We start from the raw sequence: 26,311 nt of genomic DNA on the forward strand, positions 1-26,311 counted from the left end.
TTTATCCTTTGGGCTCTGAATCACTTACTAATTTAATTTCTCCTGATTTGGAAGATTGTCACACTCAAAATAAGCCTCAAAAAAGAAAGAGATTGGAAACCAACTGTAAGAATTCACCGCTTCCAGTCCATTCTAAAAAGACTAGAAGTCACCTTGTCACTGGTGAACAGATTGTGAATGGTAAATATAATGGAAAAGTGTGTAGTGATACCTCATCAAGCTTGCCAGATAACGTTGGTCACCAGAGTCCTGTCAGGACAGTTGGTTCCTCGGAGCAGAATGAGACTTTGGAAGCTGGAAACATGGACGTGGCTCCTACAGAAGATCCTGCCACCGTTACTGGCTCTGGAATGCTCCCCCGAAGTGAAGGATCTGGGCTGAAAATGCCATCCAAGAGCAGATGTTTATCCTTTGGCCAGACTCTCTGTGTCCAGTGGAAAAACTCTCAGGCACTCTGCTGGCTAGACTGTATCCTCTCGGCCCTGGTGCACCTGGCGGTGCTGAAGAACACTGTGCTGGAGATGTGCTCCAGGGAGGAGTGTGTGTTTGGGAGGCTGTTGGAAGCATACCACCGAGCAGATACGCTTCTGCACACCCATCACTTGCATGCTGTCACAGGTTCGTGCTTATGTGTCCTTCTAAGTTGGAAGATGTCAGTGTTGTTTTGTCTCACCACTTGTGGAAAAGAAGCCATGAGCAGTCATTATTCTATGTAGAGACCTAGGCAGGGGACCTAAGAGATTGCTGGGTACAGCATGTGACTGCCTCCAAAGCTGCCACTGAAGAAGAAGAAAGCGGTGGTGGTATGTCTTAGCTCCTTAGGGTGATAGTGGTCATCATAGAATCTATCAAAGAGATCGAAGTAGTAAATGAGAGTCACCTGTGATAATCCCCAACACTCTGCCTTTGACTACCAGGGATATGCAACTGACTTGAGCATCCTTGAATTTTGGTCTATCTGTATGTATGTATGTATATATGTACATACACATACATTTATTTATACAGATGTGTGTTTGATTCGTTTTGATTTTGAGACAATGTCTTTCTATGTTGCCCAAGCCTGGAAATTGCGTTCCTTCTGCCTTAGCCTCTGGCATGCTGCAATTATAAGCATGCACCATTGCACCCTGTTTTAATTTCTATAAAGTAGGATACTCATGAACCTTAACTTCAACCCAAAAGCATTACAACGTTCTCGGGCCCATGAGATGGCTCAGTGGGTAAAAGTGCTTGCCACCATGCTTGATGACCTGGTGTCCATCCCCACACCCATACGGTGGAAGGAGAAGACAGACTCCTCACGAAAGCATCCATCCCACCCTCCGAGCACACATGAGTGAATGAATGAGTGAATGAATGAAATAATAGTAGAAACACATTGGAACAGTCTTCCCTTGGTGTCTATGGAAGCTTAGCTCTAGGACTTCCTGCAATACCAGGGTCCTCTGTGAGAAATGGCATAATGTTTGTATAATGTGAGTGCATGTTGTCCCATATACTTTACATTTTAATGAACTTGGGGTTGACCTACTTAGGCCTGCTGCCCGTGTTGAAATCATGTTCAATGTTATTTTACTTTGTGATGCTGAGATCATTCCCAGGACTTTGCACATGCTAAGACAGAGCTCTACCCTAAGCCCATCCCATGCATTTTAAACCATCTCTAGGTTACTTATTCCTGATGCAATGTAAATGCTATGCAAATACTGATTAGTGTGTGTGCAGTACTGATCAGGAGGTCTGTTTAGTACATATGATGTTTTTCTCCCAGGTACTTTCAGTCTGTGGTTGGTTGGGAATGGGATGTTGGGACCTGCTGGTATAGAGGCCAGTTGTGTGTTTACTCAGCTGTCAGTGGGCAGTGTCAATACTACTCCAGTATCAGATACTTCCTAATCCATGTATTCTCTGGGATGTTGTTAGTGCATGAAATGGTTTTCAGACTGGTGTTGCCTCTCTCAGAATTGGAAGAGCTTGATCTTTGTCTCGGTGTATGTATTGACATATATTTTTTCATTCCCTCCACCCTTCTGTGAAATACCTGTTGGTTCTGTTGATTGTCATGTTCTTGTTTGGATGCGTTTTCTTATGTCTTTGTTGCTATTTTATGTCAGATATATGTTGCTGATTCCTAGTTTACAGCTTGTATTTTACTTAGAAAATATTTTATGCCAGGTGGTGGTGGCGTATTATGCCTTTAATCCCAGCACTTGGGAGGCAGAGGCAGATAGATCTTTGTGAGTTTGAGGCCAGCCTGGTCTACACAGTGAGATCCAGGACAGCCAGAGCTACACAGAGAAACCCTGTCTCGAAAAAAAAAAAAAAAATTACATATTTGGTTGGTGTGTGTGTGTGTGTGTTTGTGTAGATCAAAGGACAGCTTGCAGGAGTCTGTTCTGTCCTACCATGTGGGACCTTGGGATTGAACTCAGGTCATCAAGTTTGATAGCAAGGACCTTACTCTCTGAGCCATTGTACTGACCCTTTTTTTTACTTTAAAGTCTTGATTTACAAGAAAGTATTTGTCTTTCTTTTAGAATCTAGTAGTGTTTGTAGCTTTTTAAGGACAATTTTCCTTTTATTCATGTAGGAAGTCCTTCACTGACTGTGTTCTTTGAGAAGTCTACTTTCTAACATTGAATTGTTTTGTTTGTTTGTTTGTTTTTGTTTTGTTTTGTTTTTTGAGACAGGGTTTCTCTGTGTAGCTTTGGAGCCTGTCCTGGAACTCACTCTGTAGCTCAGGCTGGCCCAGAACTCACAGAGATCCACCTGCCTCTGCCTCCCGAGTGCTGGGATTAAAGGCGTGTGCCACCACTGCCTGGCTGAAATTCTTTTATACATTTTTTTTGTGTGTGTGTGTGTGTGTGTGTGTATGTGTGCGTGCGCGCGCGCACACGCACACACTCAGCCCAGAGATCAGCTCTCTGGAGTCAGTCTCTCCTGTCATCTGGTGGGTCCTGGAATTGAGCTCAGGGTGTCAGCCTTGCAGTGAGTGCCATCACCTGCTAAGCCAGCTTGCTGACCCAGGATACCGAAGTTCTTAATTGTGGATGGCATGAGGTCAGAGTCCCTTTTCTCTTCCTTTTCAGACACTTTTTCTGGTGCCACTTTTGTCAGGCACCAGCATGGCATAACCCTGTACCTTTCATGTCGCTGTGGTCACCTGGTCTCCCCTGTGCTCACACTTAGATTATGGCTCTTGAAGTCTCCTGTCTGTCAAGGCAGGACTCCTCACCTTTTGGAAATGTTTTGAAGTCTCTTTGTGTGTTTTTATCTGGTTTTGCTTGCACATAGGTTGTTTGGGGTTTTGGTTTGTTTTGTTCTTTGACAGACTTGCCGTTGTTGCAAGCTTTCTCTCCTCTTTGTTAATACACTGCACGGTGTAATGGGGGATTGCGAGGTCGTTTGTGTGGGTGCTGTGCATTGCTTCCCTGTGGGGTACCATTATGAGTTCACATGACCACAACCACGGAGCCTTTGAAAACCGTGCAGATTAGTGTCCTGGAAGGGCATTAAATGTGTGTGTTGAGGTTTCTGCTGAGTGGCTTTCCAAAAGAATGATGGAAATAGCTTCTCAGGGCTAGAGAGACACACAGCAGTTAAGAGCACTGGCCACTGCCGCAGGGTTTGGTTCCCAGCACTCATGGTGGCTCTCATCTGCCTGTGATTCTAGTTCAGGAATCTGACACCCTCCTCTGGTCTCCACAGTTACCTGCACACGTGTGATAGACATGTACAATCAGGAACACACCTGTAGAGAAAAATGAAAAAGAATATGCTGCTCTTTTTATTATATGGAAAAATATATCTCAGATGCTTACCTTTGGGCCTAAATATTTAGAAGTTAGGATTTTGTAAAGTAAGACCTTTTTAAATTTGAGTTTGAGACTGAATTTTTTTCATGCATCAGTCATTTGTGGGTTTTATGGTTTTTCACAAGCATTCTCGCCTTTAGCTCACCCTTTTTTTTTTTTTTTGCTACATGAACCTTGGTGCCAAGTAGGTGACAGTTCACTGATGATTTGAGAAGAGCTGAATTTGAATTTGAAATTTTTACTTTTAGTTTATATTAACCACATACAGAATAATTCGTTTCCTATCTTGTTAACTGTGTGGGCTGCATTGTTCTGTATTGTATGTTTTCCTTCCTTCCTTCCGCTTCCCGGAAACAAATCGCCCGAGCATTGCTTGATGCTCATTTCTTTGGGAATGTAATCGTTTTCGAGTGTGATGAAGCTGTAGGGATGATTTCCAGAGTCACACTGGGATGTCAAGCACTCATCGTTCTAACGTGTGTATTACTACATCTGCTGTTGTTGAGAAAGGCTTTCCTGGAGATCTGGTCCAGGTAGCGAGGGCAGGTGGTGCTCTCCTGACGACAGGTGTCAACAGAATATATGGCATATGGGGGGGGGGGCGCCATAGGGGGGCATAATAAGAAAGAAATGTGTTTTGTTTTTTGTCTCTGCAAAATGTACTGATAAACTTTCATTCTTATTACTATCTCAGTTTCTTTTCTGGAAAAATACGTTAATGAGATGATAATGTTCTGGCTTTTTTTGAAGGTGAAGATTGTAAAAAACTGACGTCAGAAATACTTGCAGAGATAGAGACCTGTCTGAATGAAGTTAGAGAAGAAATTTTTTTTAAACTTCAGCCTAAGCTTAGATGCACATTAGGTAAGTAATTGTGTAGCTTGACTGATCCACTGTAGAAATAAGTACGGCATAAGGAAATGCATTATTTTAGTACTAGTATGGGATCTTTTCGGGGAGAGTCTGGTAGTGGTAGTTTACTTAGGAATCTACCACTGGTTCCATCGCTGTTGTCTACACCTGTTAAGAATGCAGGCTGGGGTTCAGCTCTTGAGTTGTCAGAAACAGGTGAACACTAGGGCCAGCACTCCTGGCTACTTCCTCCAGCAGCTAATCCAGACTCCTGTCAAGTGTGGTAAAGAGTTGGTGTATAGTTGGCTCTTCTCAACTTTGAGACTAAATCTCCAGCTGATAATGTAAGACTGAATTGTGGTACTGTTTTGGTCAGGGATATGTTAGTATATCATGTACATGTAACCGGGATTGTTAGGGTCTTGGTCTGGGTCCTGGGAGCTCCAACAGACCAGGCTCAGCCACCAGTGCTCAACAGGCCATTTTGACAGGAAATAGTGAAAAGCCAAGTAAAGAGGTTTGTTCAGTATGGCCCGCATCCAGAAGAGGAACAAGTAAAGCAGGCCAGTGACCTTCAGGTCCTGATGTGAATTTTTTAGGTTTTATTTGAGGACAGGATGTGCTCCTGCCCATCACTGATCCACCATTGTGTGGGCTTGAGTTTCTCCTGCAGGGTGAGCTAGCAAGTTGTTAGGTGGTGTGAACGTTCTTCATGGGAGACAAGCTCCTGTCTGTCAAACACCAGAGTCTCAGCCTTCTCCTCCTCCCAGCACACGACTCCTGAGGGAATTCCAACTCTCTGGGACCGTGTTTCAGTGTTGTGATAGCAGGAGGGGGGTACAGGTGTCTAGGGCATCTTCAATCTGCCGTCTAGGCTCTCTTTCTCACTAATGAAGGAGCACAGGGGTGGATGTCTGCCTTATGGGAGCAGTAAGTAAGTAAGTAGAAGGCAAGAGCAAGTGAGTCTCTGTCCGGGTCTCTCCAAGATCTGTAATGATAGGAAAAGGAAAACGGTTGTTTTTATCTTGGTTTGGTTTGGTTTTATTCTTTGAGGTGGGGTCTTACTAATTGCCCAGGCTTTCTTTGAACTCATGAATCTCTTTCCTGGACCTCTGAAGTAGCTGGACTTACAAGTGTGCACTACCACACACTGTTAGTTTTTTGAGAGAAATTGTTTTATTACCCTTTCGTATTTGTATTAACTCTTTGTGTTTGTGTGTATATACACTTTTGTGTGCATGCCTGTGTACACACACTTACGTGACAGAGATTGACATAAAATACTTCTCCACGTTTTTAAATATGTATTAGAAGCCCAGGTATAGTGTCATGTGGAGGCACTTGGGAGGTAGAGGCAGGTGAGTTCGAGGCCAGGCTGGTCTACATGAGTTGAGAACAGCCAGAATGACGCAGTAAGATCCTACCTCAAAATGAAAATAAAATAAAATATATATCTAATTTATATATATTAGAACATATGTTAGATGTGAAGATTTAATGCTGTTGTTGTGAGTTGTAAATTGTTTACCTTCTTAGTTAATATTTAGTTACAGCAGAGTTGAAATTTAGTCTGGTGACTTAATCACAAATGTGTACTAAATATCCACAACTCATACAGTTGCCATTTCTAGGAGGGTGATTTTTCTTTTTCTTTATAAGAAATATATTATTTTGACTTACATTTTTATATAAAAATAGCAATGGCCGGGTATGGTGGTACATGTCTTTAATCCCAGCATTTGGGAAGCAGAGGCAGGCAGATCTCTGTCTACAAAGCCAGCCTGGTTTACATAGTGAATTCTAGGACAGCCAGGGCTACATACTGAGGCCGTGTCTCAAAAAAAAAGGCAATGGGATTATATCACAAAGACGGACTGTTAAAACAGCCTTTGCAATTGCAGATGTTTGCAGCACATGCTTGGGTAATGAAACCTGTTGTCTACCTTCTGGTCCTTCCATCACAACAGTTGCTGGCCAAGTTTTGGGCAACTGTAGTTCCAGGCTAGGGAAGAGCAGGACCCTGAGAGCAGGCTTGGTCTAAGGAGGAGGTGGGAGGCAGTCTGCAGTTTGTCTCCTGGCTGGACCTTGGAAGCCCTGAGGATGAGAAGGAAACCACTGGAGTGGGGCTGTAAGAATGGGATCCCCTGTTAAACAGCCTCCTTCATCTCAAAGCTGGCACTTAGGGTTCCGGTTTTGTTTAGGGACAGCAGAATCCCACCATCTCTAGTCTAAAGTGGCAGGAGTTTAATTATATTTAAAATAAATGGGGAGGTTCAAAATTGATCCTTTACCCTTGTATATCACATCTGTTCCACTGTAGGTAGAGTTGGTGGATCTGAATAGAGGTGGTATTTGAATGGTTATGACCAATTCTGATGCGATTCTCTAACGTTTTCACTGACTTTCAGTATGTGTAGCAAACCATTTCCGTGGTTTTTGTTTTAATGTACAGGGTTAGAGCTCTGAGAAGGAAGGTAGTGTGGGTGTCATATGTTCTTAGGTTTTCATGACATTTACAAAATAAGAGACCAGCATGGGAGCTGAGTTGATGCTGGCCGTGTTTGGAGGGTTGTTCCACCTTCCTCTAGATCTGCCGTGATCGACGGACCGCCAGGCAGGGCTCACACCTAGGTGCTGGAAACTTGCGGGCAGCTGTTGACCATTTGCCTTCCCTGTACAGTTAACAGTTGCAACTGCTGATCTCTACTTTTCTCCTTTCTCTTCTGCAGGTGAGATGGAAAGTCCTGTGTTTGCATTTCCTGCACTCTTAAAACTAGACCCCCATGTGGAGAAGCTCTTTACATACTCTTTTTCTTGGAATTTTGAATGTTCCAATTGTGGACACCAGTATCAAAACAGGTCAGTTTGGGGTTTTTAATGGATGCTTTCTGCTGAAATGGTTCATAACGGCGTAATTTAAATAACACATTTTGCACCTATAGTGTACTCTGTCTTGGGACTTCCACCCTTGATACACCCCCCACCCCCAGACACAGTTATAGGATAGCCCAGGCAGGACTTGCCGTGTAGCCCAGGTTAGTCAAGACTTGAGACTTTCCGCCTTGGGATCCAGAATGGTAGAGTAGAAGCTGTGTCACCCTGTCTTGGACCCCAGCACATCTCTTTTTTCTTTTTCTAGGATAGGGTCTTGCTGAGTAGCTCAGGCTGACCTCAGATTTGCCACTTTGTTGCCCCAGCCTTCTGAGTTCTGCAAACGGAGGCGTGGATCACAGCTGGCTTCCACATCTTAACTCTGCCCACTAAAGCTAAAGGAACAGTTTGCAACACAAGACTATACTAAGGTTGGCTTGCTACTGTAAATTAGCTAAAGAAAACCAAATCCATTGCTTGAAGGATGGCTCGAAGGCGTTTTCTTAATTTCCTTAGTGGGAGTTAGAAACAGATGAGAATAGCATCCTTTACACCCTGGAAAGCCCTTAGCTGGGCTTCTGCTCAGAAGTCCTTGGAACTGTGTTTTGTTTACCCTTCTGTTAAAGATAAGGCTTTTGTTTGCTGTGGGCCTCTGCCATGGAGCTGCTCTTAGTGGATGGTAGCATCCAGCAGAGGTTACCTCTGTTTTCTGGCTTAGGAGAGCAGTCAGAGAGGGTAGGTACTTGTCTGACATGCCCCCCTCTTGAGCAGACCAGGGAAGCTGCTAGCTGCCATTAAAAGATGACCTACCAGCCGGGCGTGGTAGCACACGCCCTTAAACCCAGTACTCAGGAGGCAGAGGCAGGTGGATCTCTGAGCTTGAGGTCAGCCTGGTCTACATAATGAGTTCCAGGACAGCCAGGGCTACACAGAGAAACCCTTTCTTAACACCCTCCCCCCCTCCCCCCCCAAAAAAAGACAACCTGCTTTGTGGGTCATTCTTCATAATATTACAGTAGAGGTCAGTCCTTCCCACTGTAGCTCACCTACGAGCAAGCTTCAAAAGTTAGAAGGTAAAATGTGAGGAAATTGTTACACAGCTAGCCATGGTCTCAAAAGGATGCTCTGGACAGTAGGAAACAGTCAGAGGAGAGGTTAGTCTGGAAGAATACTGCAGGAGTTCACTTTTTTTTTTTTCTCAAGACAGGGTTTCTCTGTGTAGTTTTGGTGCCTGTCCTGGAACTCGCTCTGTAGACCAGGCTGGCCTCGAACTCACAGAGATCCGCCTGGCTCTGCCTCCCGAGTGCTGGGATTAAAGGCGTGCGCCACCACCGCCCGGCTCAGAGTGTACTTTTTAATCAGTTGCTCTCAACTGCTAGGAAAGGGTGAAAATTCACACTGTGACTTGAAATATTTGTGTAAGCAAGCGAGTGTTCCATTCTTGGGTTTCCACTGATTTGTACAAATGGTCTGGTTTTCTCATAGTAACTCAGTGAGGAACTCATCGGCAGTAGAATCAGGAAACCTCTGGAGTTGTTTCTTGCCTCCATGGCTCCCTTGCTCACTGTGCCAAACTCCCTAATCACTACCTGTGCTTTTAATAATATAAACAGAGCTGATGATTAAAATCAGCTTAATTACAGCTTTTCTAAAATTCACAGGTAGCACTTTGACAGCTTTTCATTGAGTGTGTTCTGTGTGCCAGGAGCTCACCTAGCCTCTGGGAGTGATTTTTGTTGTGGTCAGTTCAGATGACTCGTTGCTTAGGAAAGTAGTTCTGAACTCACTGGAGAGGGCTGGTGGCTCAGCAGTCAGTGCAAGCTTTTGGCAGATGGTCAGTGGGCTTGAACAGCGTTTTCACAGAGCTCAGAGAAAGCTCCAGGGGAAGCCACCAGGCCACTTTGGTTTGCATCTGGTCTTTATTTCTTTAAAAGTAATTGTTAGCCAGGAGTGGTGGCACATACCTTTAATCCCAGCACTCAGGAGGTAGAGGCAGGCAAATCTCTCTTTTGAGTTTTGGGCCAGCCTGGTCTACAAAATGGATGCCAGGACTGTTACACAGAGAAACCCTGTCTTGAAAACACACACACACACACAAAAACAGTGATTGTTTAAGTTTCTTTAGAGTGTTCTTTCATTCTAAAAATAAAAGCAATTATGGAGTCAAAGCTAAGATGCAGTGGCATTTAGTCATTGTACGTGAGGTCACAAATACTCACTTGTACTTGCTCTGACAGAGGCTCTCCAGCCAGTCCTTTCATTTGGTGCCTCTAGTCTTTGTGCCAGTGTAAGGCTTTTATTTGACTCAGTAGTTATTTCCTGGAGAGGCTAGAAACTGGTCTGTAGAGGCTGGTGGTCTGGGTGCAGACCCGGTTTGTCTGCCTCTCGTCTGTACAGAGGCTGGAGCACTTGCCGCTTGAGAGTTGGTTGGCAGGGGAGTGCCACGTTCTGTGCCTAATGGTCCACAGACTAAGTGCTCAGATATGTCACATTAACATTAATGGAGACAAAATCCTTAGTACTAAATAAGAACTAGGAATCTTTACTTAATCGTATCTTAAAGAATGATGCACAGTCTTGGCATACAGGTCTGGGCATACAGAGCAACCTGTATGTTGCTTTGCATGTAAAAGGTTAGCTTTTCTGCAGACCAATCAGTTGTCAACTGCCAGTGCTTTCTTTGCTCAGGTACCATATGCCAATATTATTTGTTATTTAGAGGAGAAAAGCTTATGTTTCTTTGGCAGTGTGATACTTGTTTTAATAAAATATTTTTCTTAAAGTTGATGCAACTAGGATTCATTATACACCGTTGAAGATCATCTTGACTGTTGCTGTCAGGTATTCAAGCTAAGTGAATCCAGTGTTTGAACAACCTGTGTAGAAGCGGAAGTGTTCTACAAGGATGTTTTTCTAATAGGAAGAAAGTTAGGTTGTACGGATTTGAAAATAGCACCCTCTTGTTGGCAGGGATGGCTAGTCAGTTTGCACTGCACACACGAGTGTGGCATTTGACAGCCTTAGAGAAGGGATGCTCACCAAGAGCCTGATGCTTCTTCCTCTTGGGGTCCCTAGTGGTGTTTAGAGACACTGGCTGCTGCAGCTGGGGACTGATCCTGGAACGTGATAAGTGGAGACCAGGAGTGACCCTAAGCCTCCAGTGTGCACAGTGGGGCCTCACAGGTCTTTCTCTGGAGTGAAGTGTCAATGGCATTGGTGCTGGGAAACTACCGTTCACCCCTCCGTGCTTCTCCTAGCTGAAAACCAGTCAGTGTGGAGTCTGCAGGCTCCAGCGTAGCTAGAGAGGGCAGGCCATCACTGCACTAATACATGGTGGGAAGCGAGCGAGCAGCTGAACGTGCTCAATTAATACAAATGAATTTAGCAAATGGGTTCAAGTTGTACCTGTTTTTGTAGGTGTTTGAAGAGTCTGGTCACCTTTACAAATGTTGTTCCTGAGTGGCACCCACTCAATGCTGCCCATTTTGGTCCGTGTAACAGTTGCCACAGTAAATCACAAATAAGAAAAATGGTGTTGGAGAGGTGAGTTTAAATTTACTTACAATTTTTAGGATGTAATGGATGGATTTACATTTTTTATGTGTTGGGAAGGGAATAGTGACGACAACCTCCCTTTTGAAGTTTGAGTGAACACATCCTTAGGAACGCTCGCCAAATGCTTACCATTTTAAAGAACTCTGGTAGACGAGTTATACCAGGTGGAGCACCACAATAGGGGTGCTGTGGGGTGGTCAGCCCCTCTCTTGTAGTGTCTGTGTGTGTGTGTGTGTGTGTGTGTGTGTGTGTGTGTGTGTGTGTGTGCGTGCGCGTGTGCTCTTTGGCTGTATTAAATTTTTTCCTCTTCTGTGAAATGCCTAAAGTCATCAGAGTTCTGGATTTTCTTGAATTTCAAGAACTAAGATATACAGAGTCATGCTAGTGCCTTGTGTGTCTATGTATACATATATGCATATAATTTATTTTTATTTTATGTGCATTGGTGCTTTGCCTGCATGTATGTCTGTGTGAGGTTGTCAGATCCTCTGGAACTGGAGTTACAGACAGGTGTGAGCTGCCATGTGGGTGCTGAGAATTGAACCTGGGTCCTCTGCAAGAGCGGCCAGTGCTCTTAACCACTCAGCCCACCTTGTGTGTCTTAATGTCTGTCTTCTCCCAGATATCAGGCGGCTGATTCTTCATCGTCTTAGAAGCTTTTCGCTGAGGTTGAGCAAGTGTTTTCGTTGTATTTGCAAGCTGTTGGCTTTGTTCTAAGTGATTGCTTCCTCTGGTGGGTAGAGGCTAGGGAGGTGTTAGACATCAGCTCTTGGCAGTGAACAACCCCATCCGCTGAGGGGTGTGTGTTCTGGAGCCTTCCAGCTCAGGCTGGCTGCAGTAAAGGGTGAGCTGTAATCTGATGTAAGAAGCAACCAGTGGCATTAACCTGCCGCCTTCAGAGCTGCAGCAGTTCCTCAGAATATTCCTAAAGGGTTATTCTCACTCATTACTAGATTCTCCGTGAACGTAGTAGTGCTGCGGCCTGCACTGAAGCCGGCGTCTGCCTGCCTGCCCGCCCCCCTCCCCCCTAGGCTTCCCCTTCAGCCCTGCAGCTCAGGACCCTGCTGCTGTGCAGTCTGTACTCCCGCCTCAGCTGGTGGTGGGTTAGCTCTTGGTTTTGTTTAGACGGCCTTGCTGGCGGCCCAGGGTAGGCTCAGAGTTGCTGCCCTCTGCCTCCCTTGGCAAGTGCTGGAGTTAGCGTCCACTGGTTCTGCTGTCTGTCTACAGTGCTGTGGGGCTGGGCCTCCTGGGTCTGACATGGCCCCCGTCTTTGCTCAAGTGTTTTCACGTCCTTCATTGTGAGTTTGCACTATTGTTGGTGGACACAGACGGTGTGCACAGCCGTGGAAGGTTTTGCTGTTTCCTTTGCTTTGTTCACTGGATGGTTTCAATGTCGTGCTGCTGACTTCCGTCCTCCTCTCCAGTTTTCCTTCTGTGGCTCTTCTCTGGGCCTGCTACATAGGAGTGCACTCCAGACTCCTTCCCATCCCCTGGCCAGAGCCTGACCCTACACTCACGCATCTGTTGCATGTTAATTGTGGACAGTGCCTCTGTGTGGCACTCCCGTCACTGTCTCCTCCATTCTGCTATGCTAGGTAATGTTTCTCTACCCTGTCTCTGTCCCCCCCACCCCCACCCCACCCTGAGACAGCATTTCTCTGTGTAGTCCTGGCTGTCCTGGATCTCACTCTGTAGACCAGGCTGGCCCCACACTCACAGAGATCCACCTGCCTCTGCCTCCCAAGGGCTGGGATTAAAGGTGTGTGTGCCCGCCACTACACCTTGCTCCCTGTCTGTCTTCGAAATACTTGTTGGCTTCAGGATTGTCCCTGTCTTTGTCCTTGTTGACTGTTAGCTTGTTTTGTCCTTCCCTACTCCTGACACTCAGCAGCTTCTGAGGGAGGCAGAGTGAGGAGGAGGAGCAGCTGCCTTGCCCGGAAGTCTGTTGTGTGGCCTGGGGACCCTGGGGACCCTGGGGACCAGGACAGTAAAGGCAGCAGTGGTACACGGCTAGCTGTTGTGGGATTACCTGGGCATCTTGGTGTTCGTAATCACATCTGACGACCGTATCTGCTCTCTCCTGGATTCTGGTGTTTGATCTGCTGAGTGACTGCACTGCAGCATACACTTTTTAGTTGTATGAATATGTTGCTTTTATTTATGTAAAAGATTTGTGCTCTGATCAGCAAATGTTTCCATTACATACAATCATGTTTGAGTTTAAAATGTGTTTTAAATTCCAGTGGACTAGTTAATAAGCCAGATTTATAATTTGGACATTTTCTATTTTCTTTGAAGGTAAATTAAATTTATGTAAAATTATACTTAAATTTTAAATGACAAGATATTTGTATAAGACTGTTTTGCTCCAAAATTAGTACAACTTGACTTGCTAGTATTTAATAGAACTTAGAAACACATTTAACACAGATTTTAGGGATAATAGGACATTCATCAGCTGAATGTGATGGTGCACACCTTTTATCCCAGCACCCAGGAGGAAGAGGCAGGCAGGTCTCGTGAGTTCAAGTCTGATTTGGTCTACAAGTGAGTTTCAGACCAGCCAGCATAGATACCGGTAGATAGGTCGGTCAGTCAGTCCATCTGTCATGACACCCTAAACAAATAAATTGATCATGAGACTGTAATTCAGCTATATATCATTCTAAAATCTCATGTCAGTCCCCCCAGGGCCTAGTCTCAGATCACCCACATGTGTGATACATAGCCCTCGGGAATTGGGCGGTAAAACATGCCTTCTGAGTCCAGCTCCGCCACTTCTCTCTAAGTGAGTTGTTTAGGAGGTCTAGCCTGGGTCTGATGGTGTGAGCACTGCCTGCCTGACTTACTGAGATGAGTGAGTTGTTTAGGAGGTCTAGCCTGGGTCTTATGGTGTGAGCACTGCCTGCCTGACTTACTGAGATGAGTGAGTTGTTTAGGAGGTCTAGCCTGGGTCTGATGGTGTGAGCACTGCCTGCCTGACTTACTGAAATGAATGAGTTGTTTAGGAGGTCTAGCCTGGGTCTGATGGTGTGAGCACTGCCTGCCTGACTTACTGAGATGAGTGAGTTGTTTAGGAGGTCTAGCCTGGTCTGATGGTGTGAGCACTGCCTGCCTGACTTACTGAGATGAGTGAGTTGTTTAGGAGGTCTAGCCTGGTCTGACGGTGTGAGCACTGCCTGCCTGACTTACTGAGATGAGTGAGTTGTTTAGGAGGTCTAGCCTGGTCTGATGGTGTGAGCACTGCCTGCCTGACTTACTGAGATGAGTGAGTTGTTTAGGAGGTCTAGCCTGGTCTGACGGTGTGAGCACTGCCTGCCTGACTTACTGAGATGAGTGAGTTGTTTAGGAGGTCTAGCCTGGTCTGACGGTGTGAGCACTGCCTGCCTGACTTACTGAGATGAGTGAGTTGTTTAGGAGGTCTAGCCTGGTCTGACGGTGTGAGCACGACTGCCTGACTTACTGAGATGAGTGAGTTGTTTAGGAGGTCTAGCCTGGTCTGATGGTGTGAGCACTGCCTGCCTGACTTACTGAGATGAGTGAGTTGTTTAGGAGGTCTAGCCTGGTCTGACGGTGTGAGCACTGCCTGACTTAGTGAGATGAGTGAGTTGTTTAGGAGGTCTAGCCTGGTCTGATGGTGTGAGCACTGCCTGCCTGACTTACTGAGATTAGTGAGTTGTTTAGGAGGTCTAGCCTGGTCTGACGGTGTGAGCACTGCCTGCCTGACTTACTGAGATGAGTGAGTTGTTTAGGAGGTCTAGCCTGGTCTGATGGTGTGAGCACTGCCTGCCTGACTTACTGAGATGAGTGAGTTGTTTAGGAGGTCTAGCCTGGTCTGACGGTGTGAGCACTGCCTGCCTGACTTACTGAGATGAGTGAGTTGTTTAGGAGGTCTAGCCTGGTCTGACGGTGTGAGCACTGCCTGCCTGCCTTACTGAGATGAGCCTGTAGCTCTTGGCACTGTCTCAGGAGGTCATGGTCCAGGCTGCTGTTTGAGAAGATTGTTACAGTTCAACTTCAGCTCGAGCACCTTTATTGTTCTGCTTGTTTGTGGTGCTCTCCTAATGTCTGTTTTTGCTGTGTGTCCTGATTGTAGTTGTGTAGTCTAGGCTAGCCTTGGAACTTAGTCCTCTTGGCCTCAGACTTAGTGCTGAGATAGTCGGTGAGTGCCGTCATCCAGGCCCTTGCTGGGAGACAGGGGACGGGGTCTCTTGGCTGGTGAGACAGGGTTTGCCTTGTGGCTTAGGCTGACCTGGTTTGTGGATGTAGCTCAGGCTGGCCTCAGACTCAAGCCCCGACCTCCCTCCAGAGCTCTGGCACTGCGACACAGCCACCGTGGCCTGAGAGTCTACTTAACTGAATCTCTAGTGCTGGGCAGGAAATGCCTTCAGGCTCCTGAACCAGCTCCAGACAACAGTCGTGTCCCTTGTGGGCCACTTGGGTTTGCTGAAGATGGTTGTCTTCTGACCGTTTGAGTTCCAGCTGATTTGACTCGGGTGTTTTCTTAGCGTCTGAAAGATGGGGGTGATAACAACCCAAAGTGAACTATGGCTTAAAAATAATGTTTACAGACCTTTGTTTTCACCTGAAACTGACATTACTGTAGTACAGATATGGAATTGTTCAATTTGCATTGTCTAAGATTTGAGTTATTAGAGAAGTTCTGATGAAAATGGACTTTGTGATCCAGCTCTTAGTATAAGATGTGACTGTCCTGGTGGGGAGGGATTGGTAGTCCTGCTGTCTTTAGGTGGCCAGGGGAATGTATCCTGAGGTTCATCCTTCCAAGAGAGGTGCACCTCTGTGGCCCAGATGCCGATGACTCTTCATCTTCTATTGACTCTAGTTCCAGGGTTGGTGGTCCATTCTGTTTCCCATGGTTACAGTAGAGCTAAACTAACTGGCACTCCTCAGATTTGAGCATCCTCTGTGGCTGACATGCTGGGTGGGCTCGGGTAGGAGAAGCCTGGAAACAAAGCAGGCAGGGCTCAGTTCCTGAGAGGCTGGCTGGGACAGGCTGAGGTTTGGAGTTGTAGGGGTGCTAGAGCCTAGAGATCCAGAAGCAGCAAGGAGTGGAGGACACACATGCTGCCGTGGTAACTTGTGCTGTTTTTAAAACAGACGCTGCCTGATGAAATGTCTGGCGGTGGAGGCCGCCATGACCTTGGACATGGTAAAACACAGGGGGTTAGACTTGTCTTCTAGAGCTTCCCTGATGACGGAGAGAAGAGCCGGGTAGGGGTCTACTCAGTGTTGCAGCCCACTCAGCGCCTGTGAGGCCCAGTGGTAAGGAGGACACTCGGAGGGTTCGCCTGCCTGTGTGGCTGAAGTGGAAGGGCGTCCTGTCAAGATGGTGACATTGTTCAGCATGCCCCGCTCCTTTAGGCCCTGGAGAACTGAGATGCATGGTCAGCCTCTTTGCAGGGGGCTTGCATAGGTAGCTGCTTTAGAATTTGGGTAGCCTGGCCATTCTCTTTTTCCCTCTTTCTGCGTAATGACATTTCTGTCCTGCGTGATTTCAAAGCAGCTTCTGGGGCCTCTGCTTGCGTTCAGCTAGAATGTGAATGTGGATTCGTCTTGGCTCTTTGACTCACTCACAGGCTACTGCTTCAGAAGCCTTAGAATGTATAAAAAGCAAGCAGTCTGGCAGATGCTCTCACATGTATTGGGTCATTTACTCTTGTTCTCATATATATATATATATGTATGTATGTATGTATGTATGTATAAATAAATAGTATTTCCTAAAATGTTCATGTGCGGACGCAGAGGTTTTCTAGTATAGACTCATGAGGTTTTAGGTAAGTAGCCTCAGAAGGTACTTGGAGTGCTAAGAGTGTCATATGTTTGAGGCTCAGGGAACCAAATACAAGACTTTAATACTGAAAAAATTTATTAGTAATAGAGAGTCTGAATCTATGGCCTGCCTGTCCAGCTGTGAGAATCCCTGTTTTACTGTGGATCACTGAAAGACACATACTTCATATCCTAACAGTTGATAGTATGTATACTTCACTGGCACATTTTATGGTCAGCGACATCTTGGAATTGGTAAAATAAGTCAGATTTTAAAAACCAGCACAAGCCAGGGACAGTGGTGATGCACACCTTTAGTCCCAGCACATGGAAGGCAGAGGCAGGTGGATCTCTGTAAGTTCGAGACCAACTTGGTCTACAGAGAGAGTTCCAGGACAGCCAGGCTGTTACACAGAGAGACCCTGTCTGGAAAACCAAAACAATACAAACTCCACCAGGACAAAGAATGTGGTGATATGGATGGTTTGTAGGACTTTCAGGTTTTTCAGTTTCGAGGACTTAATTACTCCTAACAGCATAATTGATAGGGAGTGATTTACATGCCATTCCTTGTCAGTTTGAGTAATCTTACAGTTTGGACATTGATTCAAGTTCATTTTTTGCTGAATAAATTCTGATAAGTAGGTAGATTTGACATCTGTTTAAATACTAGGATTAACTATTAGGGTATCCACCATTTCTTAACCCAAGAGCTTTGTTACATCTACTTACTTTGAGGCCCGTCTGTGGGTTTGTTTCCAGTTTGACATGTTTATAATAGTGAATTGTACTTTTGACATTTTGAGCATCTCATAGTTTATAATAAATCAACGAGTGTATTTTATTTTCTTCTTCCTCCACTTAAGTGCAGATTTCAATTGAATGGATCTCTTTACTTCCTGAGAAGAGGGAGAAATTGGCCAGCTCAGTGTCTGGATATCTTAGACAAGAGATTTTTCACTAACTGCTTTTTCTTCTTAACAGAAGTGATTGATTTAGGCACCTGAAACCAGAGAAATCCCTGAAGGCGCTGGGCTTCTGCCATCCGAGCTCCGCAGCACGGGGCTCTGAGCTTTGAGCTGCTGGGAGAGCCAGTTTTGTCTAAGGGCCTTGTCAGTCTCACTGCATAGTAGGCCCAGCTGCTGCTGGTGCCATTCCAAAGGGCTTAGTGTCCCATGCTGCTTAGAGCTGCCTCTCCTGGCTGATTCTGGCGCACATGTGGAGGTGCTGGAGCAGAGTTAGTGCAGCCGGCCTCGTGCGACTGGACGGTCCTGAATGGCGGACACGTGGCATGAAATTGGTTTGACTTGTGCCTCTTTTCCACAGAGCATCGCCCGTATTCATGCTGCACTTTGTGGAGGGCTTACCTCGGAAGGATCTGCAGCACTATGCATTTCATTTTGAAGGTAGTCTTTATCAAGTCACATCTGTAATACAGTACCAAGCAAATAACCATTTTATAACGTGGATTTTAGATGCTGATGGTAAGTGTTGGAAGGTTTTATGATACTGAGCGTGGGAAATAGAGCCTCGTGGGTTTTGTTTTCTGTAAAGACAGACTTCCCCTGGACTTTTTTTTTTCTGTATTCTTATCTTTGTCTTTAATTCCTCTTCCCCTTCCTCTTTTTTTTTTTTCTTTCCTTAATTTTAAATGTGGTGTTTTGGAGTATCCTTCGTAACTCTATGCCATGGATCTGTAGGATTTACCTATTTACTTGTATTTCTTCCTTCATTGGTTATTCTTGTAGACACTTTTTCTCACTATCCTCCTAGCCTGGTCTTTTTCTAACTTACCCCTCAACAGAACACTTGTACCCCTGATGTCTGGATCATCCACTGAGGTTTTTTTGTATTAGCTGTTTTTTTGTCTTTACTGTGTGTGTTCACTGGCATGGAATGTTAATTTAGCAAACCTAGACTGGTACAATGTTACCCCGAGGCTCATGATCCACCCTTGGTGCATACAATCTGTGTGCATTGGTAAATGTGTGGCTGTGCCCAACATGTATCCACATTGTAGCACCACACAGAGTAGTCCTCCACCTCCACCCTTCCTCAGTTCCACTGCCTTCCTCCTAGGAGTCAGGCTCTTTCTAAAACGGTAAGTAGCTTCTATTATACACATGGCAGCCTTTTCCAGTGCAGTGGTTTTGCCTAGTAATGTGAATTTAGTGTTCTTCCAAGTCTTTTCAAAGCTTGACACTGTGTTTCTCAAATGACATCCCATTGTATCTGAATGCTGAAGCCTAGGTACTTTCACCACCTAAGGAGAAGATGTCTTGGGGCTAGGGAAATAGTTCAATTGGCAGATTCCTTGCCATGCTACAGGAGTACCTAAGTATGAGTCCCAAAACCCACATACAAAATGCTGGGCACAGTGGTGTGTAGCATGAATTGTTAAAAGGTCTTGTTAATAAAATCAAACCTGAGCCAGGTATTGCTGGAAGATAGAGAATCAGAACAAGCCACAGCTACCTCACCTCACCAGTTCCTCAGCTGATCCTGTTTCTTCAGACTGGAAGCTTCTGAGTCCTCATCCAAATGGATCTCAGCTGAACTGTTGCTCAGAAGCCTGAATGCTTAACCAGCCAGAAGCTTCCAGTTCCTGGTCTTCACGCCTTATATACCTTTCTGCTATCTGCCATCACTTCCTGGGATTAAAGTTGTGTGTCACCATGCCTGGCTGTTTCCAATGTGGCCTTGAACTCACAGAGATCCAGAGGGATTTCTGCCTCTGGAATGCTAGGATTAAAGGTGTGAGTGCCACCATTTTCTAGCCTCTGTATCTAGTGGCTGTTCTGTCTCTGACCCCTGATAAGTTTATTAGGGTGCACAGTATTTTGGGGAACACAATATCACCACAGTGGTGCACACTTACAATCCCAGAGCTGGAGAGGCAGATCCCTGTAGCTTGCTGGCCAGCCAGCCCAGCTCCTTAGCAAGTGAGAGACCCTTTCTTCAAAGTGAAGGTGGACAATGCCTAAGGAATGCCACCTGAGGTTGTCTTCTGGTCTATACCCTCCTAAACACACACATACAAAGAAAAACCATCTTGATTGTTTCCATGTTTAGGCAGATATGAGTAACTGCTTAAATACCTACAATTTAGATACAGACTTTGCAGTCAGCTTGTATAAATACCAAGGAGTTTGGTTACTAGATCAAATGGCAGTTTTGTTTTGTGAGAAACTGTCGTGCTGTCTTTTAAAGGGGCTAAATTTGCCATCTCCCATTCACACAAGCGGTGAAAGGGAATTGCGGTTGTCCCCAGCATTGCTGGCACTTGGCAGTGGTGGAGACTTTGTCGTTCCAGTAACTGTCTGTCTCCTTGTACATGCATGCATGTGTCCCCGCACTGTATTAATTAGGCAGAACTGTGGGGTTCTTTGTGACATTTGCCTGTATACAGCGTGCTTTGACTGTTTCTCCCTACCTATAACCCACATTTGCCTCTCTCCAGCTCTTGCTGGTCATGTCCACTTCACTGATAGTATTTTAATCTTGTTTTAATTTTTCTCTTCCTGTTTCCTCCTTCTCAAAATTAGTTATTTTTATTTTTTGTCTCCCCCCCCATCCCCCCAAGACAGGGTTTCTCTATGTAACAGCTCTGGCTGTCCTGGAACTCACTCTGTAGACCAGGCTGGTCTTGTACTCAGAGATCTATCTGCCTGCCCTGCTATCTTTCTTCTGTTGTCTTTCCTTTCCAGCCATGGTTTCTGTTTGCTTAATTTTTTTTGTTGTAGCAAAGTGGACATAATATAAAATGCTCCATTTCAGTATTTTACGCTTATAAGGCTCATTGGCGTTAACCTCATATACAGTCCTACAGATCCATCTCCAGCACCCAGGTCTGCAGCTCACTCATCACTAAAACAAGCTGTACTCACTAGATACCAGTTCCCCATCTTACCTACCCTGGCTGTTGTAGCTCTGGTCTACCTTGTGTCTCTGGGCACTTCGTGCAGGTGGAACCAGAGGATTTGCCTTTTTGTGTCTGGCTTACTTTTTTTAGCACATTTTCAGGGTTTATCCTGTCACAGTGTGCCAAATTTCCTTCCTTTCTAAAGCTGAGTAACGGCCCCATCCGTCTGTCTGGGGCACTGATGGTCAGACACCTAAAGCCCAGTGTCGCTTCTCTGGGGTGTGCACTCAGGTGCACTCTCTGAATGGCTGGATTATTTCTGGGCATTTTATAATCCCTCCAGCAAGACACAGGGTTCCAGTTTTCTCACAGCCCTGCCAGCATTTATTAGCTCCCCTTAAAGAAAATAGCTCTTTCTAAGGTGTCTTTTTTCCTTCTCCTTTAAGGGATAGTTTAATAGTTGCTTCCTTACTCCTGTTCTGTGTTTTCGTCTCCTTCCTATGTCCTCTGCTGTACCACACCTACCACATCCCTGAAATTGTGCAAGTGGAAAGGACTGCCAGTGCCCAAGCTGCCATGTGATGACCCTGAGCCCATTCCCTGCAGTGCCGCACTGTTTGATCCTTAGACTTGCTGTGCACATGGAGCACCTTACTCTGTGATGTTGAGTGTATTAGGCAGTTCGGAAGTTCAAGTGATTCCTGTGTGGTTTAGTGTGTGTTTAATAAAGCGTGTAAACTGTCCAGCAGACCTCCCTGAATTTCCGATTTCTGCACTGTGTAGCCTGTAACTTCTGTGGTCAAATGGAAAGTAGCACCTGACAGAGTAGAGCCGAGGAGAAGGCTGTGCTTCACGGCGCTCCTCCTGTGGGTGGGAGTGATGGAGCTGCGGGGAAGGGAGAATGGTGTCGGGGAGGGTCTCACCTGTGACTTTGTGTTTTATTTATTTCCCAGGGAGTTGGCTGGAGTGTGATGACTTAAAGGGTCCATGTGCTAAAAGACACAGGACATGTGAGGTGCTGGCCTCAGAGATACACATTGTTGTTTGGGAAAGAAAGTTCCAGGTACCGACTGAACCAGCCGCCTGCCTTCCACGCACAAAGCCGAGAGCGCGGCACGCGTCAGGTGAGGAGCAGCCAGCTTCGCCAGCACTGTGTTCTGTGGGTGGGACTGCCACCTCAGAACCCTCAGTCACCCACCCCACACACATGCCAGTTGCTCCTCAGACTTTTCCAGAAGTCCAAGCTGTAGCTCCTGGCGATAGTGTACTTCCGGGAACAAAAGGCGTGCTGGAAACTGCCTCTGTTTCTCAGAGTGACTCCAGAGATGGCCTGTCAGAAGACAAGCCTGTGGCCGAGAGTGCAGGACTGGGCAGAGCACTTCCTTGGCCGCCACGAGACTCGCTGATGACTTCTCTACTGTCTAGCCCAGGTGAAGGAAAGCTAGTCAGCCCACCAGGTGTGAGCACACCCCCGCAGGCAGCAGGACCCCCGCAGGCAGCAGGACCCCCGCAGGCAGCAGGACCCCCGCAGGCAGCAGGACCCGCACAGGCAGGAGGAGACACTGTAGTTCCCAAACCCGTGACTGATGCCCGTGTTCCTATTCCTGCTCAGGAACTGAAGTCCACGGCAGCTGAGAAGGACACTCAGATACAGCTGCTGCCACTTACAGCTGAGAGGCTAAAACCCACACAACCTGGTAAATCTCAGGCATCTGGTCTGAGAAAGAGAGACATTGCAGCATCTTCTAATGTGGGACCAGCCAGGTCACCACAGAACCAGCCTCGGAAAGGTGATCAGAAGAAAGCTTTCGTGGGAAGCTGGGTGAAAGGGCTGCTGAGCAGGGGTGCTGCGTTCATGCCGCCCTGTGTTTTGGCTCAGAATAGAGCAGTGACTGACCTGCAGCCCTCGGTTAAAGGAGCCAATAATTATGATGGCTTTAAGACGAAAAATATAAACCGGAAGGCTAAGAGGACGTCCAGGAGGGCGGCTGAGCACGTGGACGAGCCGTCTCCAGACAGCAGCTCTGCACCCTCAGGTGGCACAGCTGCTGTGTCCCGTGCTGGTGGGACGGCCTCGTCACCCCCGTTGAAGGGGCAGGAAAGCTCATGTGCAGCGCCCCTCACCCACAGTTCCCGTGGCAGTGAAAGCGCCATCTCTCCAGCAAGCTGTGGAGATGCAGCTGAAGATCAGGTTCATAAGCTTCGGCTCAAACTTCTTAAAAAATTAAAGGCAAAAAAGAAGAAACTAGCTGCTCTCATGTCTTCTCCGAACCGTGGGACATCTGTAAGTGACCATTCAGAGCCAGTGTCCCAGTGTGGGTCTCCAAACGACTGTGAGTCCATAGAAGATCTGTTAAATGAGTTACAGAATCAAATTGACCTTGCGGACAGCAATTCCGGGTGCGCCACTGCTGGTGGTGCCTCATGTAACGGCCAGAGTCAGGAGGAGATTTTAGCAGAATTGCTGTCGCCTACGGCCCTGTCAGAGCCCTCAGCAAGTGTGGAGCCCGACTGGAGGTCCTTGGAGATGGGGGTCAGCACACTAGCACCTGATGAATTCAGTGCTGCTGTTTCCCAGAACACCTACCCGAGACAGGACCATAACTACTGCAGCCCTGAGAAAAACCAGTGTGGAGCTGAGCTCCCTTCACTCCCAGACAGTGCCTGTATAAGAACCTTGAACTTGGGGAGCCCCATGAAGACTGACATTTTTGATGATTTTTTTCCTACTTCAGCATTGAATTCTTTAACAAATGACACATTAGATCTACCTCATTTTGATGAATATCTGTTTGAGAATTGCTGAGTTGTTGTTAACGTTTTAGTTTAACACTGACCACTACTGCAAGAGGATGTGACTTATGGGTAGTGTTGGCTGACATGCACGCCCTTGTGTTCTAGCCTTGGGGAAGCTGTAAGCTCCTGGGCTCTCCCTTTGGTTCTTGTGAAGCGTGGGACCTGCTGCAAATTAAAACCCTTGTTTTTGTCAGTTTCGTTTTGTGAGTACAGAGTGGTAGATTGTACATTTGGCTGCATTAAATTTCCAGATTTTTAGATGGGTGTTGGGGTCTGGAGAGATGACTAGGGTGGTAAAGCCCTTGCTCTGTAGGCATGACGGGCTGGGTTCGGTTCCCAGCACTGTAAAAAGCCAGACCTGGCTTTGCACACCTGTCGTCACAGGTCTGAGAATCCCAGGAGCTGGCCAGCCAGTCGAGCCAGAGTGGTCAGCTCCAGCTGCAGTGAAGACTCCATCTCAAGGAATGAGGTGGGGTGGGCTGACATTGGCCTCTGGCCTTTAGACCACGCACCTGTATCCACACAAGCATGCACACAGAAATAAAATGCCTTTTGAAAACATGGGTGTTTGGTTCAGGAAAACCCAAGTTCACACAGACAAGTTGTTGAATGCACGTGTGAGTGCCTTGACAGTGGCTTCCCATCACCTCAAGCCTGCTGCTTCTGCTGGGACTCTCAGTGCCACCCATCTTCTGACCTCTCCTCCCAGGGTGGCAGGAAGCCCCGTCATTAGAAGTTGGAACAATGTTAAGTGAGCAGTATGATGGGTTACAGGAAATAGTAGTCTATGATGTGCTTAAGGTTTAGGTTGTCATAAATACCGTCTTTCTTCCCAGCGCAGTTTCTGTACCCTGCTGGGGCACCCCCTAATCTTACTGCTTTGAACAGAGTAGTAGTGCTTACAAGCTAAATTCTGTTATATGTGAGGTGTTAATTGATTTAAAACTCAGCCTTCCCATGAGTGAGGTACAGATCAGCAGAACATGCCTGTTAAGTTAGACGGATCAAGTTAGAAGTATTGGACTAGTCAACCTCAGTTTCCAGATGAAGTTGGTTGTTCAAAAGCAGCTTTTGGTGGTGGGGGCACACACCATTAATCCCACCACTTAGGAGGTAGAGACAGGTGGATCTCTGTGAGTTCAAAACCAGCCTGGTCTACAGAGTGAGATCCAGAACAGCTAGGGCTCCACAGTGAAACGCTGTCTCAAAAAAGCAAAGCATCCCTGGTGATCTGAGTAAAGCTTGAGTTTTTAGGGTGGCTGGCATTCAGCATTTGGCCAAGGCACTGGGTTTAATCGTTTAACCCCATATGTACTCCTCTGCTTCTATAAATATTGCATGGTCTAAGGAAAGTGTTCTGTGGATTTTGAATTAGGGCAGGGTACACCTGTGGGTAACATTCATGTGTGTGCGGATCCCCAAAGTTGACTTGAGGGTATTTCTCCGTCACTCTCCACTTCATTCACTGAGGCAAGGTCTGTCACGCAACTTGCTACTTCCTAGTTCTGACTGTTGTAGACTGTTCTAGCTAGCCAACCTCCGTGTGTGTGTATCAACACTTTACCTGTTGAGCCTTCTCCCAGGGCTGGAAAAACTTGTTTTTTTGAAATAGCATCTCGTGTAGCCCAGGTTGGCCTTGAACTCATTGTATCCAAAACTGACCTGGAACTACTACCGTTCCTCTGATCCCTCTACATTCTGAATTCGGGGTTTCAGACTGGAGCTACCATACTTGGCTAAGTAACTTCTGCCTATTATTCAAAATAATAATGATGGTAGCATTGGGGAAGGTTGTGGGACTCGGGAGGTAGCACCTTGATGGAGGAAATGCATCACTGCACTGAGCCTGGGCTTTTAGAGCCTGGCAGCATTTCCGGCCCACTCAGCTTCCTAACTGCGGGCAGCCTGACCACTGCCTCATTCCTCTGCTTCCATGCTTGCCTGCCGTGTTGGCTGTATACCCTCCCACTAGGAGCCAAAATAAATCTATCCTTAAGTTGGTATTTGTAGGTGTGCACACAGTTACCTGTAACTCCAGCTTCAAAGGATCCAGCATCCTCTTCTGGCCTCTGTGGGTACTACACTCACTGGCACATACCCATCGCTCTACCTGTAGGAAGCATGGAGGCCCTTGTGCTCACAGATAAGCACTAGGGAAACCAGGAATGTTGGACATGTTCCTCAAAGGGAAATATGTATAACCTGTTTTCCAACCAGAAGGCTGGAGTAGCGGTGGGGTGCTGTCTGTGTGGCCAGGCCACCCCTGGCTCCCCCAGACCCTTAGCACAGCATTGTTTATCTTGAGCCTGCATCCTTAATCTGTGGGTCCATCTCTGTGGAAGATGTCACTTGTACTTGACAAGGGTTTGATGCAGGCATGTCTTAAGCTTTGTTGTGCACATGGGATTGAGTTCATTATCACTAGGAAACTTTTTTTCCCCAAATTGTGCTGTGCTTAAATATGCCTAAACTACCCAGTGTCAGATCATCACTGGCTACTGAGTCATGTGGGACCGAATTTCCTTCTGGCCTCCCCTGGATCAACACTCTGCTTGCAGAGACCACACACACACACACCACTTTAAAAAAAACAAAAACAAAAAACACCTAACTAAAGAGTGGAAGCTGGCGCAGTTCCAGTGTGTAGTGCCATTGAAGGAAGCCAGAAAGCAAGGGATGCAAATGAGTGTCTGCCGATGTAAATCTCCACAGAAGTCCCTCTGAAAGGGTCACTGTTAAAGCCCTTCCCATCCAATCACTC

At 46.4% G+C, this 26,311-nt stretch overlaps 1 protein-coding gene across 3 annotated transcripts; it reads left to right on the forward strand.

Moving 5' to 3' along the window:
* On the forward strand, positions 1-23,743 carry Uspl1 (ubiquitin specific peptidase like 1). 3 transcript variants are annotated; one of them, XM_059248997.1, is made up of 7 exons: positions 178-618; positions 4,569-4,682; positions 7,400-7,529; positions 10,959-11,084; positions 18,219-18,376; positions 21,708-22,231; positions 22,286-23,743. In XM_059248997.1, the coding sequence occupies exons 1-7, from the start codon at positions 303-305 to the stop codon at positions 23,558-23,560; spliced, it is 2,643 nt and encodes an 880-aa protein (XP_059104980.1). In that variant the 5' UTR covers positions 178-302; the 3' UTR covers positions 23,561-23,743. The 3 variants fall into 3 exon arrangements, with proteins under 3 accessions (XP_059104981.1, XP_059104980.1, XP_059104982.1); XM_059248999.1 differs by having other exon boundaries at positions 21,708-21,878; positions 22,367-22,511; XM_059248998.1 differs by having other exon boundaries at positions 1-618; positions 21,708-23,743.
* The last annotated feature ends 2,568 nt before the right edge of the window (positions 23,744-26,311 follow it).

Source organism: Peromyscus eremicus, chromosome 23 (assembly GCF_949786415.1).
Source record: "Peromyscus eremicus chromosome 23, PerEre_H2_v1, whole genome shotgun sequence".
Classification (NCBI taxonomy): domain Eukaryota; kingdom Metazoa; phylum Chordata; class Mammalia; order Rodentia; family Cricetidae; genus Peromyscus; species Peromyscus eremicus.